We start from the raw sequence: 21,392 nt of genomic DNA on the forward strand, positions 1-21,392 counted from the left end.
AGCTGAGGCAGGGCAGACAGTAGAGAGGTTAGGTGCCGGCGCATTGCTGCGAGCGTGGAGTGGAGGATCTTGAAGGAGAACTGTTGCTGGTGTTTTTGAATCTGTAGTCTGTACTGTTTGTCCTGTTCGGGTCCGAACGCTGCCGGTTTAAAGGTGGTCCAGAGTCCGGAGGCAGGCACTGAGGAAGCAGATGTGGCTGTAGTAGCAGATTGACAGGATCTGTTGCACGTCAACTGTGCAGGTCCTTTCACGGGTCCAATGTTATTCGTCATGGTAGATGCCCATTCATAGTTGCTGGATGTGCAGAGAGTTCATTCATCAAACTTGTGGTTGACAATATAAAAGCTGTACACTTCTTTTTCAATCGCTAGAGTCCTGGAAGTGTTTGTCACAGATAGCAGGTCATCATTTACCTGCAGAGAATTTGGTTATTTCTCAAAGTTGAATGGAATTTGACATGTAAGGACAGCTCCATACCACACATCATTCAGTTGTTTAGCAGAAAGAGCAATCCAAACTTTGATGGCCGGCTTAAACAAACAGCCTCTAGCTTCACTTGATACCAAATTGTCCCAGTTACTATTTGACTATATTACCACTTCTCAGGCAACAACAGGGATAACTTGAGCAGGGTTGCTAATGGATAGAAGACCTTGAGGGGGAAGGAGGGGGTGGGTGGGAAGAAACGGCATCAGGATGCAAATGCTAGACACAAGATTCCATGAAGCAAGGCAGTTTACTTCAGGGGCCGAGGTTTGGTGTAGGAACTACGGGAATAGCCCTGCATGGAGAAAGTGAGGACTGCAGATGCTGGAGATCAGAGGCGAGAGCGTGGTGCTAGAAAAGCACAGCAGGTCAGGCAGCAACCGAGGAGCAGGAGAATCGACGATTCGGGCATAAGCTTCTGGCATGGTCGAAGCAAAGTCAGGACCAGTGACACATAGAGCACGGGTAGGCGAACTTCCTTGAACAAACCCGTGGACCATATGAAAGTTGCAAACGGTGTGGGAGCAAAATGTGCTTGGCTCCTCGACACCCTTTCCGGCTATTCCGGAACATGTGGGTTATTCCTTTTTGTCAAGTATTGAAGGTACCTTGGAATCTGAAATGGACACAGCAGATGTCACCGTCTTGACACCTTTGCTGCCTGAAGAAGAGAATGAATTTCTTCCAAGATACTTAGGGTGCAAGAGGCGAGCTACAGTGCATTAGATGCCACCTGTATCAGAGGCAAAGTTGGAGGAATCTGACTTGGTGCTAAAACACCCCTCAGGAGGAGCTACAAACAAGAAAAGAACCAGCTGATGTCCTTTGACTCAGAGGGATTTCCTGTAGGGGTTTTGTGATCTATGATCACAAATTTCTGTCCATTGATGAACTTTCTGACTCCAAAAATGAATGCCAGTCCTTATTTCTCTATCTGGGTATATTGTGCTTTAGCCAAACACCTGGATGCATACTCATTGGCCCAGATCTTTCTTGGGACCATAATGTGCCAACACCTTTGAGGATGATAATTGTTTCTTTACTTAATTAAATACTAGGGCTTGCCTATGTAACCATTTCCAAGGCTGAATCTTTTTTTGGAATTACTACCAGAATGGATCCCAGTTTATGAATGAAGTTTGCATAATAATTTACCAACCCAAGAAATAACCTATGTTCCTGGAAAGACATGGGAACCAGGGCACCTTTAGTTGTCCCTGCTTTATCTTCCAACGGGTGTAACTCTGTGGCCAAGTAGGTCACTCGTGGTGTCTGGAACACATTTTTCCCTTCTTTGGTGTACACCCACCTTGGAAAAATGCCATAGGAATATATCAAAGTTCGCTAAGTGCTCTTTATTAGTTTTTCCTGTTATTAGCATGTCATTTGGTAAATAGCGACCTGAGGTAGATCTTACAAAATGTTCTTTATTGCCTCTTTTTTTCAATTTAAATTTTCCATTTTCTATGTTTAAATTCCTTTCGTTTGAAGTAGGCATCAAATACCCTCAATGTAAGTTCATAGTATTTTAATCAGTGGTCCGTCTTGCAACTATATCCATGAGCCCATCACCACCAGCTGTATACAATAATGCACTGGCCTAGTCCCTTTTTACTTTTTTTTTGTCTAAGTTTGAAGCTGTAAATTTTTTATTCTCCACCTTTCTTCTGAATTGGGGTAGTCATAGAGTTAAACAGTATGGAAATAGACCCTTTAGTCCACCTTGTCCACACCAACCATATGTCTGATTAGATTTCCTACAGTGCAGAAACAGGCCGTTCGGCCCAACCAGTCCACACCGACCCTCCGAAGAGTAACCCACCCCAACCCATTTCCCTCTGACTAATGCACCTAGCACTACGGGAAATTTAACACGGCCAATTCACCTAACCTGCGCATCTTTGGGCTGTGGAAGGAAACCGGAAGACCCGGAGAAAACCCACGCAGACACAGGGAGAATGTGCAAACTCCACACAGACAGTTGACCGAGGCTGGAATCGAACCTGGGACCCTGGTGCTGTGAGGCAGCAGTGCTAACCACTGAGCCACCGTGCCGCCCCACATAGATCGAATTCCATTTGCCAGCATTTAGCCCATAACCCACTAAACTATTCATGTACCCATCCAGGTGCCTTTTAAATATTTTGGAAGAGCCAGTGTTGGACTGAGGTGGACAAAGCTGAAATTCACACACACCAGGTTGTAGTTCAAGAGGTTTATTTGGAAGCACTAGCTTTCGAAATGCTGCAGCTTCAACAGGTGATTGTGAAGTAGAATCATAAGACACGGAATTTATAGCAAATGATTACAGTGTCATGCTGTTGAAATGATATATTAAACAAAACTAGATCAAGTCTTTCATCTAGTTTCAACTAGACTTGATCTAGTTTTGTTCAATATATCATTTCATCTGCATGACACTGTAATCCTTTGCTATAAATTCTGTTTTATGGACCTGCTTCACAACACCTGATGAAGGAGCAGCACTTTGAAAGCTAGTGCTTCCAAATAAACCTCTTGGACTATAACCTGGTGTTGGGTGATTTTTAACTCTGCTGCTAAGCTAGTCTCTCAAGAATTGCTTCTTGAGTGTTGCTTTCCTGAAAACTCTTGTTTTGGAGTGCAGTTGATGCACTCGTTCTCTTCAATGTTTGTAAAGTTTCCGCTTCTTTCAGATCTTTCCACAGAGTTATGTAACACAGAACTCTTTATCTCATTATACGACCTCATAATTAAACATTCTTCTGATAACAAATTATTTTGATAGAAGTGGTTCAGTGTGGAACTTTTAATTTTTATCCCTCATTCTCTACCACAAATTACAAATAGCAAGAAACAAATTATAGTAATGTTTGCGACAAATGTACACTTATTTATTATATGCATGTATATTCAATTTTGTAACATTTTAAAAAGATTTTCAGCAAATAATTCATTAATTGATAGTATAGTTTATTATGAGTCACTGAGAAAAACTGACTTTCAAGGCCAAAAGAGGACATTTTGAAATGCATTGATGCTGAACTCGGAAATTCTGGATGAAAAGAATTGTTCATCGGTCAGTCAAACCTAAAAAATGGGGGAGGTATTGAATGTTGGAGACTTCCATAGTGCAGTGTTAAAATATTGGCAGTTTTAACAAGAGCTCCCAATCCAGTGTAGCAAATTGATAAGCAATCATTAATGCTGCAGTAAATAACTGAGAAATAGGAAACCTTTGGAAGACAAGACAGTAGAAGTACTGCATCTCGTCAAAAAATATAAATTCAGCGTGGGAGTTTGAGCAAACAATGTTTAAGGTTTATCTTTTATTGTCTTCCTTGATTCCATGAACTGGGTTTATGCCAGTCCCATTTCTGTGGTCTTCCTTTGTGCACTGCCCAAGTTCCCACAGGTGTACTCCTATATCTGCATAGATAGCCAACTGACTAAATTAAAAGACACAGAGCTTGTGTAATCTATGGTGCTGCAACTCTGAGCATGCACTAGAACTCATAGTCTATTGGGAATTGTAGAAACCTGCAGTAGCAAATCTGTAATTTAGCATTTTCTAACAGTCTAGAAACATAGAATAAACAAATAAGATTAGTGCCTGAGTTTGTGTTGACTCTGAAAAAAACTGACAACTCCCTGTTCTTGTATCCACGCAATTTTTTCCATTTTGAGTATTTATATCCACTTCCCTTTTGATAGTTAATATTGAATCTGCTATCACTCCCTTTTAGAAATACATAACTTGCTAAGACTTTTTTACAAAATTCTGCTTCCCTTTGATCTGGTGCCTTTGCTAATGACCTTAAACCTGTGTGTCCTGTTTAATGACCTTGTCAATTAAAGCAATTTCTTGCAATCTAGTCTGTGTCAACACCTCATATTATTTTGGACATCTGGACAGATGAAATCAAAGGATCATTGTTGTATTATATTTTTAACTTTTATTAATTTCTATCTTGGGGTCTGTACAGGTGTTACTTCATCATCTCTTTCCTGAGACTAGATTTACTAAGCTTGTTGAGAAATTAAATATAGATGAGAATCTAGAGAGCCAATCGTTGAAGTTCTTTTGTTATTCCTATTGTAGATTGCCTACGGAGTTTCACAGATTTGGAGGAGCTAGATGAAACCGAGCTGTACATGTGCCATAAATGTAAAAAGCGACAGAAATCCACCAAAAAGTTTTGGATTCAGAAGTTGCCAAAGGTAAATACTTTCCTTTTTAACGTTGTTAAAATTGCTGTATTTGTTGATGAAGTTGCAGGGCCAAATATAAAATAATTGTTGAAACTGAATTATCTGAGTTTTTTTTCAAATCTGGGTTATTTTCAAATCTTGGATAACCAAGGGAAAAAAAGGAAGGCATCCAATTAAAAGCTCAGGCTTACAAAGTAACCAATAGTAGTGGGAAACAGGAAATTTGGGAAAACTTTAAAAAGCAACAAAGAATCACGAAGCAAGCAATAAAGAAAGGAAAGATAGATTATTAATGCAAACGAGCACCGAATATAAAAACAGGAAAGTTTTTATAAATATATAAAACGGAAAAGGGTGGCCAAAGTGAATTGCAAGATGAGAAAAGGGAATCCTGAAACAGCCGAGGCCTTGAATAACTATTTTGTTTCAGTCTTCACAGTGGAAAATGTGTCTAACATGTGAAAGAATTATGTTAAGAATGCATGGGAGGTGAGGACTTCAATTCAATTTTCATCACTAAAGATGTAGTGTTGAGAAAACTTGATCTAAAGGTAGATAAGACACCTGGTATGGAATGTATCCGAGGGTGCTGAAAGAAATGGTGGAAGTTATGGTAGGTGTGTTAATGGTAATTTACCAAAATTCACTGGTCTCCGGACAAGTCCTGGCGGACTGGAAGACAGTGAATGCCATGCCGCTGTTTTAAAAAAAGGGTACAAATAAAAGGCAGGTAACTATAGGTCAGTTAGTTTAATATCTATAAATCAGAAAAATGTTATCATTAAAGAAGTAGTAGTGAGATATCTAGATGGAAAGGGTTCCATCAGGCAGGCGCAGCATGGATTCAGGAAGTGAAGGTCGATGTAATAAGCGTGGTGAATGGAGGGGAACAGGTGAATGTTGTATACTTGGATTTCCAGAAGGTGTTCGATAAGGTGCTGCATAAAAAACTCCTTCATAAGATAAGAATGCATGAGTTGTGGGGAATACACTAGCATGGATAGAGGACTGGTTAACCAGTAGAAAGCAGAGAGTTGTGATAAATGGGCAATTCTCTAGTTGGAGATCAGTGGTGAGCAGAGTGCCACAGGGGTCGGTGTTTGCTTGCTATGTTATACTTTTTCTCTTTTGACTTTATATGTTTCTTAACTTTCCTCGTCAGCCACGGTCACCCCTGCCTCCTCATGGGATCTTTCTTCCTTTTTGGAATGAACGGATCCTGCATCTTCTGCATTATACCCAGAAATATCTGCCATTGTTCCTCCACTGTCATCCCTGCTAAGGTATTGCACCATTGAACTTTGGCCAGCTCCTCCCTCATAGCTCCATAGTTCCCTTTATTCAACAGAAATATTGTCACTACCAATTGTACCCTCTCTCCCTTTCAAATTGCAGATTGAAGCTTATTGTATTATGGTCACTACCTCCTAATGGCTCCTTCACTTCGAGGTCCCTGATCAATTCTGGTTCGTTGCACAATACCAGATCCAGAATTGCCTTCTCCCTGGTAGGCTCCAGCCCCAGCTGTTCTAAGAATCCATCTCGGAGGCACTCCACAAAGTCTCTTTCTTGAGGTCCAATACCATCCTGGTTCTCCCAGTCTACCTGCAAGTTGAAATCCCCATAACAACTGTAGTAACGTCTTTGCGACAGGCCAATTTCAGCTCGTTATTTAACTTACACCCTACTGTTTGGGGGCCTGTTGATAACTCCCAAGGGGGTATTTTTACCCTTAGAATTTTTCAGCTCTATCCATACTGACTCTACATCTGGAAGCAAACCGGAGATAACCACTCTGGACACACCCACTCAAATAACAATCACTTACCTTCCCAACCGGCTCTGTGCTCCGACTTCACTTCCGCCCAGCTCCCACCGCTCTCTGCTGCAAAAAGACTGTTAGCATCGAGGTAAGTTCTTAAATAACAATCCCTTAAGATTGCGTGCATCAGGTCCTGGACCTTCCTGTGGCTTGCCATTTCAACACGCAATCCTGCTCCCATGCCCACATGTCTATCCTTGGCCTGCTGCAATGTTCCAGTGAAGCTCAACGCAAATTGGAGGAACAGCATCTCATCTTCCGACTGGCACATTACAGCCTGCCGGTCTCAACATTGAATTCAACAACTTCAGATGATTATCCCATCTCGACCCCTCTGTTTTCATTCTGCTTCGTAATTTTATTTCATTTATTTTATTTATTTTTTTCAATATTTTTTTCACTGTTATGTACCTGTTATTTCTTAATTGTCTCACTTTCTCTCGCTGGAGAAAGTGAGGTCTGCAGATGCTGGAGATCAAAGTTGAAACTTTATTGCTGGAACAGCACAGCAGGTCAGGCAGCATCCAGGGAACAGGAGATTCGACGTTTCGGGCACAGGCCCTTCTTCAGGAATGAGCAGAGAGTGTTCAGCAGGAGAAGATAAAAGGTAGGGAGGAGGAACTTGGAGGAGGGGCGTTGGAAATGTGATAGGTGGAAAGAGGTCAAGGTGAGGGTGATAGGTCGGAGTAGGATGGAGGCGGAGAGGTCAACAAGAAGACTGCAGGTCAGGAAGGCGACGTGGTCGACGGTGCCCTCCACCGCATCTCCTCCACTTCCAACTCCCCTCCTCCAAGTCCCTCCTCCCTACCTTTTATCTTCTCCTGCTGAACACTCTCTGCTCATTCCTGAAGAAGGGCCTGTGCCCGAAACGTCGAATCTCCTGTTCCCTGGATGCTGCCTGACCTGCTGTGCTGTTCCAGCAATAAAGTTTCAACTTTGATATCCAAATGAATCCAACAAGAACTGGACCAAGCATATGTGGTACTCATAATCTTCTTCATCCTAAGTATACGCATGATTTTACTACAACTGCTAAGTATTTCATCAGTAATATTTTCAGCAACATAACACAAAACATCGCAGATAAGAAAAACTGCAGCATATTAACATGCCAAATTTCCCCTAAAGTAAATGCATTAAAATTCCATCAAATTTGACAATATTGTTATGTATTTGGCTTTAAGGGGTTAACACGTAGGGGGTTCCATACAACAGCCAAGCAGGGTGAGATCAATAGTTGTGATGTTGAGAAGATATGCTCTTCTTCATTAGGGTAAATAAAACCACAGAAAGTAGACAAAATCAAACACAAAATATTGCTGAGGAAAGGAGTGAACAAAGACAGAAATGGGAACTATTTAAATGTAAATCTATGATTCGCTCCAGTAATAATATCTAACAATATTCAATATCTAGGATCATACCAAAAGAGTACTTTGAAGTATTAAAGGGATTTTCTGCTATCTAGTGATCTCTGAGGCATGAAGTTTCCCTTTCTTGATATGTGCAAGATCAAGACAAACACTAGGCATACAGTAACAGTGATATCACCGCAGGGAGTTGGCAGCCAATTACACTGAAGTATTCTCAAACAGCAAATCAGAAAGTAAAATGCAGTAAAATCTTCTACTCAATTAAAATTTCCACAGAGTAAATACAAATCATCAGTGATACACATGGGATTAAAGTAGCTGAAATATCATAACTTTTTTTTAAATTTGAAAAAAACATTATTGCCATAATAATGGCAAAAAAGCATCCCAGTGATATAACATTAGATTTCTATGAGTAACTATTGAGTTATTAAAATTAAATTGCATTTATATAGTAACTGTTATGGCCACAGAAAGATCCAAAATGCTTTACAGCCAATAAAGTACTTTGGAAGTACAGTCAGTGTTGACACATAGCAGGCAATTTACATGTAGCAAGCTCCCACAAAAAGAAATGCTGTACTAATTATTGAAAAAATATTGACTATGACACCTGGAACAACTTTCTCATCAGTGGTGAGGTTCTGGAACCCACGAGTTCAAAGGGTAATACAGGCAAAAACCATAATCACATTAAAACATGCGGTGGAACAGTCAATGGGTTTAGGAATCAAAATTTGGAGAGTGGGATTAGTGTGACGAGGTATTCATCGACTGGTATGGACATAATGTGCCAGACGACTACCTTCTGTGCATGAAATCTTACTGTGTTTTCTATGTATCTATAACTCTTATTAAAAATAGTGCCATTGGCTCTTCTATGTCTACATTAGAGGACAGACAGGCCTTCACTTAGTAGGCTCTCGTCAAAAAGATAGCAGCTTAAATCTTCCAACTTCCCTCACTGGATTGGAATGTGTTGCTGGAAAAGCGCAGCAGGTCAGGCAGCATCCAGGGAACAGGAGAATCGACGTTTCGGGCATAAACCCTTCTTCAGGAATGAGGAAAGTTTGTCCAGCAGGCTAAGATAAAAGGTAGGGAGGAGGGACTTGGGGGAGGGGCGTCGGAAATGTGATAGGTGGAAAGAGGTCAAGGTGAGGGTGATAGGCCAGACTGGGGTGGGGGCGGAGAAGTTGAAACTTTATTGCTGGAACAGCACAGCAGGTCAGGCAGCATCCTGGGTACAGGAGATTCGACGTTTCGGGCACAGGCCCTTCTTCAGGAATGTGTCCTTATAAAAGATTCCTGAAGAAGGGCCTGTGCCCGAAACGTCGAATCTCCTGTTCCCTGGATGCTGCCTGACCTGCTGTGCTGTTCCAGCAATAAAGTTTCAACTCACTTTCTCTCGCTCCCCACTCTCTCATCACCTTTTTCCCCTCCTCTTCCCCTTTTGCTACCCTTCTCCCCTGTTTTCCATTTTGCCTTTGCTTCACCCATCCCCCACATATTTTGTCACATAGCACTGGCTTCAGCCTTGGTCATTCACAGCTCCTAATCTCCCTATAATCTCTCTATGCACTGTCATTATCACCTCGTTATTGCTACCTTTGCTTCTGGAGCCATGACTCACCTTCTCTCAGCCTAGGATAAATACCTCCCTATTTCTCCCTTTTTTTAGCTTTGACAAAGGGTCAGTTAGACTCAACGTCAGCTCTTTTTCTCTCCTGTAGATGCTGCGATTTTCCAGCATTTTCTCTTTTGGTTTCAGATTCCAGCATCCACAGTAATTTGCTTTTATTCAAGACACAGTTGGATGGGTTTTTGCATGTAGGGTTATGGGGATAATGCAGGTAAGAGGAGCTGAGATGATGGACAGATCACCAACGATCTTAATGAATGGCTGAGCAGGCTCGATGGGCCAAATGGCCTACTTCTGCTTCTGTTATTATAAAACTATAAATTAGAAATCTGTAGTTTTAGCAAGCTTTTAGTCCACGTACCCAAATTTTCCTTTTTCAAAATAACCTTTGAGGAACATGAGCAACAGACTTCCTTTGCTATCATGATATACAGGTTTGTGCTCATTATTAATCACTTTTTAAGAAATCTACTGCTTTTTGTCAATGTTGAAATCTCCATCCATTGAACACTGAGCAAGTTTCAATAATAAGGATGTGCTGCAAGGCCTTGTAGTTAATCTTGTGTCTCAGTTGTCCAGTACAGTGCAGCCTACAATCAGTTGTTTAGAAAGACAGTTGTGTTGAATGGCAATATAGCAGGCCTTGCTGAGTTTTTAAGGATTAAAGGGGGAGGGAACTGTAGTTGCTTATGAAACAAGGCTCCCAAGACACACACTTCAGATATAAAATGCACAGTGCTATATCTCGTCCAGCCCATCTGTTACATTTAATTGAATAAAGTGGAGCTATCTTTTGAGTGTAATATATAAAGAGGTGCAATTTTTTAAAATGTGTTTATCAAAGGAGTTCTTGTACCATGTGAAAAGCTACATAAAAAGCAAAATAGGAATGGACCATTCAGCCCCTTGAGCCTGTTCTGCTATGCCTGTATTCCAAATCAGGAGTCTAAAGATCTTAAGGACAGGAGTAGACTGTCCAGCCACTCGAGCTTGATCTGCCATTCATAGCTGATCCGACATTCCTCACGTCCACTTCCTGCCTTTTCCTGTAATCCTTGATTTCTTTCCTGATCAAGAATTGATCAAATTCAATATTAAATATACACAAGGACTGTGCTCACACAGCTGTCTCTGTCAAGGAGTTCCAAAGACTTTCAACCCTTTGAGAGAAGAAATTCTGTCTCGTCTCGGTTTTAAATTGGCGCACCTTTATTCTGAAACTGTGCTCTCTGGTCCTAGACTCTCCCATGTGGGGGGGAGAATCCCTCATTTACCTTATCAAGCCCCTTAACAATCCTATCTGTTTCAACGAGATCACCTCTCACTTCTTAACTCGCGTGAATAGAGTCCCAACCTGTTTAGCCTTCACTCACATAAGAGCCCTTCCATACCAGGGATCATCCTTGTAAATCTTCTCTGGACTGCCTCCAATGGAACGATCTCTTTCCTTAAATAAGGAGCCAAAATTGCTCTCAGTACTCCAGATGTGATCTCACTAACTGTTGCAGTAAGATTTCGCTTCACTCATACCCCAACCCCTTTGAAATAAGAGCCAACATTCCATTAGTCTTCCTGATTACCTGCTGCATCTGTGTGCTTAGATCGCTGTGTTCTGTGTACAAATACCCCCAAGTCCCTTGGTATTGCAACGTTCTGTAGCTTTTCTCCATTTAAATTGTACTCTGTTCATGCCTCCTTTTAGATAACTATATATCCAACTCATCCTTGGAAATATTCTCCACTGCTCAAAGAATTCCAAAGATTAACTATTTTCTAACAGAAGAAATTCTCCCTTCTCTCAGTCTTAAATGACAGACCCTTTGTTTTCCAATCAGTGGGCCTCCAGTTCTAGATTTCCATCAGAAAAGGGAACATCCTTTAATTAACTCCTTAGCATCCTGTCAGTTGCAATCAGATCACTCCATGTTTTTCATAAGTATGGGCACAAATAAGCTGTACTCATCATACATCCCTAGAAGCAACTTAGTGAAACTTCTTTAAACTGCTTCTGACATTGCACCAGACTCCCTACTATCAATCCTACACCCCACCTGGCTATCTCCAGATGCCGAGAGAGACCTATCACCTTTTCAGGTTGCTATATAGCTGTTTAACACACCATGTGGCCTTCTTTGGCTTGAAGTGAGACTTTCTGTCCCATCTGAGGAGGAGCTCTGAGAGTCACTGTCAAATCAAATTTTCAGTAGCTCCCTGTCCCAGCAGTAACACTGGTGTGATAGCTAATGCTGAAACTAGTTCACAATGGCAATTGGGATGGGTTCTACAGAACGAGGCCAGCATGACCTTGGCAAGGGAAGTTGGGAAACTGGATTGGATGGTCAAAATAAAGTAGTTCCTGTGATCAGCCAGGGGTCAATTTTTCAGCTCAGGTCCACCAACCAATTTCTTTCTGGAGGAGAATAAAATTAATTGTCCTCACGATTTGTTTACCTACCTATCTATATGTTATCACTAAATTTGGCTCCAATGCACATTGTCTCTTCATCAAAGTCATTAATGTAAAGTGCGAGTAGTCAAAAGCGCTGATCCCTGTGACATTGCACTACATATAGTTTGCCAATCTGCAAATTATGTATTGATTCTCTATTACCTGATTCTTGTTAATTCCCTACCAGTGGTAATATATTACCCCAACTCTCTAACCTTTTGTATGTTTATTGAATGTCTTCTGGAGATTCAAATACTACTATCTGCTAATTCCCTGGTTTCTGCCTGCTTATTACATTCTTCAAAATCTCTAATGAATTTGCCACTCCTAGTTTCCTTTTCACCTATCATATTGACTTGTCTTGAATGGATTATGATTTTTGAACTGTCTTACTATTACTTCCTTAATTATCGATTCCAGCATTCCAACTGACCTACAATCTCCTGCTTGTTATTTATTTATTTCCATTGATACTTGCCCACTGTTATTCCTGTAAGGCTACTTTCATCCTTTTTAGTTCCTTGTCGAGCTTTCATTGTCTGTTTTATTTTAATAAATACTTTTATTAAAAAGCATTTTTAAATTTTTTACAAAACGTTTATATATAAAAAAACCCCATTAAAACAGGAAAAAAAACAGTACAAAGAACAAGGCCATAACATAGTGCCATTGTTACTAAACAACCCACTATTCTACCAAAACAAACCTATCTCCTTAACTAAAACTAAACTACAAACATATAGAATAAATACTAGCTTAAATTTCATTCAAGTTACTTAAATTAGATAATGTCTTACTACTTTATTCTGCCTTACTCATCACACCTCCACTGAGGCTCTCATCCCTGGGAGTACCCCCTATAGTACCCATATTCTTTTCCTTCCAGTCTCCTCCCCTGGGGCCCCACGGGCACCCATAAGGATTCCCACGGCTATACCACGGTCCTGACTAATATTGCCAACAAGTCAGTTTCAATATAAGTTAAAAAGGGCCGCCATGTCCTATAAAACTGTTCAGTGTTGTGGTGCACCATATTTGTAAGGTAATCTTGGGGAGATGCTCCATCAACCAGCTTACGCCACCCCATAAGATCTGGTGGTTTTTCTGACGTCCAATTTAGTAAAATGTTCTTCCTCACGCAATGGGCAAGGATATTACACAGTCTCTTCTCATGTTCCCCCAGAGAGGGCAAGTTTGGCAGACCCAAAAGAATTACTGGATCCATGTCAATTTCAATCCCCAAAATGTCCTTTAGCTCCCTTACTAAAGTACTCCAATAGCTTTGGATCTTGCAACATGACCCATAACAATGTGTGAGAGTACCTATATTAATTTTACATTTGGGACATTCATGTGACACTCCTCTCTTAAACTTAGCTAGACTTTCTGGTGCCATTTGAGCCCTGTGTAAGATCTACATTTGCATAGCCTGTGCTCTGTTACATACTGAAATTTTCCTTACATTCCCCCAGATATCTTCCCATATCATTGTCTGTTTTTATATTTTGCACTTTTTTTTGTTCTTATTTTTAACTCTTAATTTATTTTTCCCTTTAATTTCTAAACTTTTACCAAACTCTTGTCTACCACTCATTTGTTTACCTACTATTTATTTACCTTGTAACCTATTTTCGCAGTCCACTGCAGTCAACTCTTACCTTCTGTAGTTAGTTCATTTAAATTAACACGAGTTTCAGACCCAAGTTTCAGGGCGGCACGGTGGCACAGTGGTTAGCACTGCTGCCTCACAGCGCCAGAGACCCGGGTTCAATTCCCGACTCAGCCGACTGACTGTGTGGAGTTTGCACATTCTCCCCGTGTCTGCGTAGGTTTCCTCCGGGTGCTCCGGTTTCCTCCCACAGTCCAAAGATGTGCAGGTCAGGTGAATTGGCCATGCTAAATTGCCCGTAGTGTTAGGTAAAAGGGGTAAATGTCGGGGAATGGGTGGGTTGCGCTTCAGCAGGTCGGTGTGGACTTGTTGGGCCTGTTTCCACACTGTAAGTAATCTAATCTAATCTAATCAAATTTCTTAACTTCAAACTGAATGTTATGATCACTGTTACCAAGATGCCCTAGAGGCCATTAATTAATCCTGTCTCATTATGCATAGCCTAGTCTCAAATAGCCCGATCCAGAAACCATCCTACGTAGGCTCTGAGCTCATCCTTAATGCTACCACTACAAATTTTATGCACCCAGTATGTGTGAAGATTGAAGTTGCCCACAACTTTTTAGAACTTTTCTCACCAGTTTGCGTTAGTTAGTGATTCATATCGGGCTTCTAAGCTACTCTCAATTGATACCACTTTCTTTGGCTGTTTATTGTTACTGCCCAAACTTATTCAATTCTTGATCTTTGATCATTCCTCACTACCGATCTCATATTTTATTAACAGAGCTAGACAGCCACGTTTACCCTTCTTCATATCTTTTCTGCTGAGTAACCCACCTGATCCTCAACATCTGTGGAATGTGGTGGAAAACTCCCCACTGGCTGGATGTGTGCCACTCCAAAAATACTCGTCGTATGACATTACCAAAGATAAAGCAGCCCACTTGTTTGGCATCACGTTCCACCATCTAACAGGCTTAAACATTTACTCCGTCCACCACTAATGCAAAGTGGCAAAGGTGTGTGTCGTATATAGAAGATCACAGTAGCAGTTCTGCAAGGCTCTTTCAAAAGCATCTTCCAAACTTGCAACCTCCACCAGTTAGAGTAATAAGGTCTGCAAATGCATGTAACAAAACCCTTGCAAATTTCCCTCCAAGCTACATGCCATCCTAACTTTGAATATTGTTTCATTGTTGTGCAGGTAAAACCCTGAAGCTCATTCTTCAACAGCACGCTGTTTGCCCCTGTATCACATGGACTTTCATCACTACCAGCTTCTCAAGGGTAGTTAGGGGTGGTAACATATGCTGGCCTTGTTAATCACACTGACTTACCCATGAGGAATAAAAGAAACATCAAGTTTCTGAGTTTGATTTTCTGTTGAAGCTGTACTCTGTCAAGTACAAAGCTCTGTGCTTTGTGTTAGCAAAATTGTGCCAACTTGCATTTGCTGCAATGTGAGGACTCTGTTTTTAAATCTCGATATTAAAATTAGGGGCAAAGCTTTTTACCTTCAAACCTTTAAAACTGCAAGCAAATCTGTTGCCACTTTTTGCAATGACTGACTAAAGCAAATTTCGTTTTGGGAGATACTGACTAGAGCAGATTTTACCTTGTGATAATAAACTTCTAATTCACAGGTAGCACAGGCAAATGTCAAATAAACTTCATCTTGATGCTCAGAAAAATTAATTTAATATCACTAATTAAAGCCATCAAAGTGAACAGTTTTATTCAAATTCTTATTCCAGTCCACATGTTCCTTTGCCGCAACTGTTACTCGTTCTTGCTGAGGTTTTAGTTTTGGAAGTTGGAGTGCATTTCTGCTGATGCTTCAGCTTAATTTCTTGCTAATCGGCATAAATGGAATCTTGTTCTACTTAATCTTATGAAATGGCAATTATTATGTATTACTTTGGCTTTAGGTCTGCCACATTTTCTCTTATTTTAATGATGCTTATGGACCACTTGGGGAGTCAGTTAGCTCAGTTGGCCAGGTGGCTGGTTTGTGATGCAGAGTGATATGTCACAATGGGGTGGCATGGTGGCACAGAGGTTATCACTGCTGCCTCATAGTACCAGGGACCCAGGTTCAATTCCAGCCTTGTGGATGACTGTCTGTGGAGTTTGCACATTCTCCCCATGTTAGTGTGGGTTTCCTCTGGGTGCTCCGGTTTTTTTCCCAGGTTAATTTGAGCGTGATAAATTTCCCTGCAGTGCCCAGGGACATACAGGTGTGTTAGCCATGGTAAGTGCGGGTAATGGGTATGGGGTGGATCTGGGTAGGATGCTCTTTAGAGGGTTGGTGCAGACTCGATGGATCAAATTGCCTCTTTCTTCACTGTAGCAATTCTGTGATACAAACATTTTGGGTCAATTCTTGCACTGGCTGAGGTTACTGTGAAGGATTCTCCTTCTTGACCTTTCCCCTTGCCTGAGGTGTGGAGACCCTCAACTTAAGCCATCAGTCGTGACTCTGTCTACCTCTTTCTCTGTCTCTCTTTCTAATGAGATAGCGTCCCTATAGTCTGGTAAGACTATGACATTCACCTTAACATTCACAGACCACCAAATGGAGCAAAGGTTCAGATTGTTCTGAGCACAGTAACATGCAATATGAGGACTGAAAGAGGCATCTGAAATAAAATATTGCTTCAATTTGGGTGATTCGACAGTTCCTTTAACTCTTGGTATGTTCACTGTATGATTGAAACTGATGTAGAATGTGATATTGTATTTTCAAATGTGATAGTGCCTTATTCATTTGTGGTCTGTTGTATTAGAAAGTGAAAAGTAATAGCTGTTGTTTTGTACAGTGAATTAAATATTAATGAATCTAAAATGGATATAAAACCCAGCAGATTAATTTAAGGACACATGAATCATTCTACCATTTGGATCATACTATAAATGTTATGGCCACTTTTTTCTGATGGTTCAGCAAGTTGAATGTGTTGAAAAGAGCTGTTAGAATATGAAGTATGTAACTGAATGACTCTATGACACCATTTTAAAAAAAAGTTTTGATTTTATTTTCCTTTTTAACCTTAGGTGTTATGCTTGCATCTGAAAAGGTTTCATTGGACAGCTTATCTGCGAAATAAGATAGATACATATGTAGAGTTCCCTCTACGAGGTCTAGACATGAAGTGCTTCTTATTGGAGGTAAATATATTCTGATATATTTTATCACTATATTTATACAAGGATGTAAATATTGCAGAATATGTTCTCTATCTGAAATCCTTATCAAGTCTTGCAGTGCTGTGCCCAGCCCTTCTGTGCGTATTTCATGTCCTCTACAGAGAGGCCCTTTTCCTGCTGGATTCTTCCACTTACACACTATAATTTCAAGGAAAAGCCAGAACAGTTGTAGAAAAACACCAAAAATGGCATTTTTGCAATTTCCCCAGGTTTCTGTGGTTTTCTGCTGTAATTTTGATAATTGATTATGAGACCCTCTGTGGTAATTCACCATTATATTAAGTCTTACAATAGATACACTTAAATTTCACATTCGTTTCCTGGAATGCCTTCCCCATCAAATGTTTTCTTAATAGCTTTTGGGAAGAGTTTGTTGTCTGCCAAACTGAGTAACATCCTAGGAGACAACATGAAAATTGATGGTGGTGTTGATAGTAAGGAGGATGGTCTCAGGCTACAGTTCAATATTGATCAGCTGGTAAATTGGGCTGAGCAATGGCAGATGGAATTTAATCCTGATAAGTGTGAGGATTTCCACAGTGAATGATAGGTCCATTGGAAATGCTGAGGAGGAAAGGGACCTTGATGTATAAGTCCATAGATACCAGAAGGTTTTAGCACAAGTCGTCCGGGTTGTGAAGAAGGAAATTGGGATCCGCTCCTTCGTTAGTCACTGTGTGGAATACAGAAGCAATGAAATGCTCTTGCAACTTTATAGAGCATTGGAGTGGATTGCAGTGGAGAGGGTACAGAGAAGCCTCACAGCACCAGGGTCCCAGGTTCGATTCCAGCCTCGGGCAACTGTGTGGAGTTTGCACATTCTCCCCGTGTCTGCGTGGGTTTCGTCCCACAGTCCAAAGATGTGCAAGTTAGGTGAATTGGCCATGCTAAATTGCCCATAGTTTTCGGTGCATTAGTCAGGGGTGAATGTAGGGGAATGGGTCAGTGTGGACTTGTTGGGCCGAAGGGCCTGTTTCCACACTGTAGGGAATCTAATCTAAAAAGATACACCTGGGTTTTGCCAGCGATGGAAAGTTTCAGTTATCAGGAGAAATTGGGTAGGCTGGGGTTGCTTATCTTGGAACAAAGGAGGGTGAGGGGAGATCAGGTTGAGGTATGCAAAATTGAGGCATAGATAGGGTTGATAGTGAGAATCTTTTCCCCATGGTAGATGTGTCTAAGAACCAGAGGCTTAAGTTTAAGGTGAGAACTATGTGCTTTAGAGTGAATCTGAGGAAAATGTTTCTACCCAGAGGGTGGTAGAACTGTGGAACGAACAGTCTGAGCGGGTGGTGGAGGCAGGTACTTTTGCAGCATCTGTATGAGCACTTAAAATACTAGGGAGTTTAGTATAGTATAGGTTATGGACCAAGTTCAGATAATTAGGATTAGTATAATTTGGAGTTAATTGGTCAGCATAGACATGGTGAACTGTTTCTATGCTGTGTGGTTCTGTCTCTATCTGCTATCTGCATGCCCCACAGCATAATTTCATACACCAGTCTTAAAATGCTATTTGCTTCTCTTGCAATAAACATCATACTCTACAGTTCTCTGACAAAACAATGAACCAAGTGACCTTCGAGCTCATATTTACTTGATAACTGTTAAACATTTCTGCTAGACAATCCAAATCAATCCCAGAAGTGACTCATCAGTCATTTGAAGAATGTAGTGCAATGGCATCTTAAAGTCATAAAGATTTACCACTCAGCTGTAAAAATGTTTTGAAAAAAATATGATTGGGGACCTGACTGGTTGCATTTGGCCAGGTGAAAGTTAGACAGTGATGAGTAACTTTCACACGAGTAAATTTGGTATACAGTCAGACCTCATTGTCCTCCACTATTCACACACATGTTGTCCAAGTAATATGTAGGATCAGATGTGCTCTCAAGCAAGTATTTTTAGAAATAGTGAGGTGAAAGAAACATTTCAAATTTTATTGAAACCTTGAAAGCGATTTAGTAGGCTTGAAAGTATCTGTGTAAAGAGAAATTTTGAGTTTCAATATTTGAATATCTTTCATAGTTGGCACACAGGAGAAAGTATTTCAGCCCAATCTGAGTGTGCTAACTCTCTGAAAGAGCAGTTTACCTGGTGCCGGTCCCCGGCTTCTTAAGCAATCCCACACATTCATTCTGATCAGCAATCTCCCTTTGCTTCAATTGAGGCTGCTTCCACCACACACTCTTGCAGTGCATTCCAGATTTCAACCGCTCACCACTGACAAAGTTTTTGCTCATGTTAGAATCACTGTCCACACTGACCCTCTGAAGAGTAACCCAAGACAGACCCATTCCCCTACATTTACCCTGGGCTAATGCACGTAACCTACACATCCCTGACCACCATGAGCAGTTTAGCATGGCCAGTTCACCTAACCTGCACGTCTTTGGACTATGGGAGGAAACCCACACAGACATGGGGAGAATGTGCAAACTCCCACAGACGGTCGCCTGAGGCAGGAATCAAACCCGTGTTCCTCGCATTGTGAGGCAGCAGTGCTAACCACTGAACCACCATTAGCTTCCTTTGCCAACTGCCTTAAATCTGCACTCTGTAGTTTTTGAGGCTTCCAGCAATGGGAACAATTTCTCTCTACCCAGACCCCTTGATTTTGGATGCCTATATTAAATTTCTGTAAAACGTCTCTTCTCCAATGAAACAGTCGCACGTTCATCAATCAGTAACTGAAGTGCCTCATTCTTGTGAATCTTTTCTGCACCCTCTCTCATGCCTTTATGTACTTCCTAAAATGCGGCCAGAACAAGTGCAATACTTCAGTTGAACTCAAATAATATTTTACACATGTTTAGCATAACCTCCATGCTTTTGTACTGTATGTCTTAAATGATCAAGCCCAGGATATTTTGTCAAACATTCTCTCAACCTGTCCTTCAACCTTCAATAATTTATGCACACTTGCTATAGGCTCCTCTGGTCTTGTTACCCCCCTTTTGGGTTATACCCTTTAGTTAATATTGTGCCTCCATGATCTTCCTACCAATATGAATCAGCCTGTTTTGTGTTCCTTTGAGGTTCTACAGTACCTTCCTCATAACTCATAATGGTCCCAAGTTTTGTGCCATTCACAGATTTTTAAAATGTGCCCTGTATCCATGGTCTAGGTTACTAATATATCAGGAAGAGCAGGGGTCCTAACACACTCCTGAGGAACTTAAAGTCATAGAGATGTACAGCGTGGAAACAGACCCTTCGGCCAACTCATCCATGCCGACCAGATATCCCAACCCAATCTAGTCCCACCTGCCAGCACCCGGTCCATATCCCTCCAAACCTTTCCTATTCATATACCCATTCAAATGCCTCTTAAATGTTGCAATTAGACCAGCCTCCACCACATCCTCTGGCAGCTCATTCCATACATGTACCACCCTCTGCGTGAAAAAGTTGCCCCTTAGGCCTCTTTGATATCTTTCCTCTCTCACCCTAAACCTAAACCTATGCCCTCTAGTTCTGGACTCCCCAATCCCAGGGAAAATACTTTTATCTATTTATCCTATCCATGCCCCTCATAATTTTGTAAACCTCTATAAGGTCACCTCTCAGCCTCCGACGCTCCAGGGAAAACAGCCCCAGCCTGTTCAGCTTCTCGCCTGTAGCTCAAATCCTCCAACCCTGGCAACATCCTTGTAAATCTTTTCTGAACCCTTTCAAGTTTCACAACATCTTTCCATTAGGAAGGAGACCAGAATTGCACGCAATATTCCAACAGTGGCCTAACCAATGTCCTGTACAGCCGCAACATGACCTCCCAACTCCTGTACTCAATACTCTGACCAATAAAGGAAAGCATACCCGAAAGCATACCAAACGCCGCCTTCATTATCCTATCTATCTGTGACTCCACTTTCAAGGAGCTATGAACCTGCACTCCAAGGTTTCTTTGTTCAGCAAGGTCCCTAGGACCTTATCATTAAGTGTATAAGTCCTGCTAAAATTTGCTTTCCCAAAATGCAACACCTCGCATTTATCTGAATTAAACTCCATCTGCCACTTCTCAGCCCATTGGCCCATCTGGTCCAGATCCTGTTGTACTCTGTGGTAACCCTCTTCGCTGTCCACTACAACTCCAGTTTTTGTGTCATCTGCAAACTTACTAACTGTACCTCTTATGCTCGCATCCAAATCATATATGTAAATGACAAGAAGTAGAGGATCCAGCACAGATCCTTGCGGCACTCCACTGGTCACGGGCCTCCAGTCTGAAAAACAACCCTCCACCACCACCCTCTGTCTTCTACCTTTCAGCCAGTTCTGTATCCAAATGGCTAGTTCTCCCTTTATTCCATGAGATCTAACCTTGCTAATCAGTCTCCCATGGGGAAGTCCATATAGATCACATCTACTACTCTGCTCTCATCAAAAAACTCAGTCAAGTTTGTGAGACATGATTTCCCATGCATAAAGCCATGTTGACTATCCCTAATCAGTCCTTGCCTTTCCAACTACATGTACATCCTGTCCCTCAGGATTCCCTCCAACAACTTGCCCACCACCGAGGTCAGGCTCACCGGTCTATAGTTCCCTAGCTTGTCTTTACCGCCCTTCTTAAACAGTGGCACCACATTTGCCAACCTCCAGTCTTC

The 21,392-nt window shown here is 41.3% G+C and overlaps 1 protein-coding gene across 1 annotated transcript in view; it reads left to right on the forward strand.

The window, feature by feature from the left end:
• Positions 1-21,392, forward strand: part of usp3 (ubiquitin specific peptidase 3) — a 232,318-nt gene that overhangs the window by 192,155 nt on the left and 18,771 nt on the right. The window contains exons 13-14 of the mRNA XM_043680112.1: positions 4,568-4,686; positions 16,627-16,740. Coding sequence (XP_043536047.1) covers positions 4,568-4,686; positions 16,627-16,740 — 233 coding nt within the window. The remainder of the gene's footprint in view (positions 1-4,567; positions 4,687-16,626; positions 16,741-21,392) is intronic.

The sequence above is a fragment of the Chiloscyllium plagiosum genome, chromosome 40 (genome assembly GCF_004010195.1).
Source record: "Chiloscyllium plagiosum isolate BGI_BamShark_2017 chromosome 40, ASM401019v2, whole genome shotgun sequence".
Taxonomy (NCBI): domain Eukaryota; kingdom Metazoa; phylum Chordata; class Chondrichthyes; order Orectolobiformes; family Hemiscylliidae; genus Chiloscyllium; species Chiloscyllium plagiosum.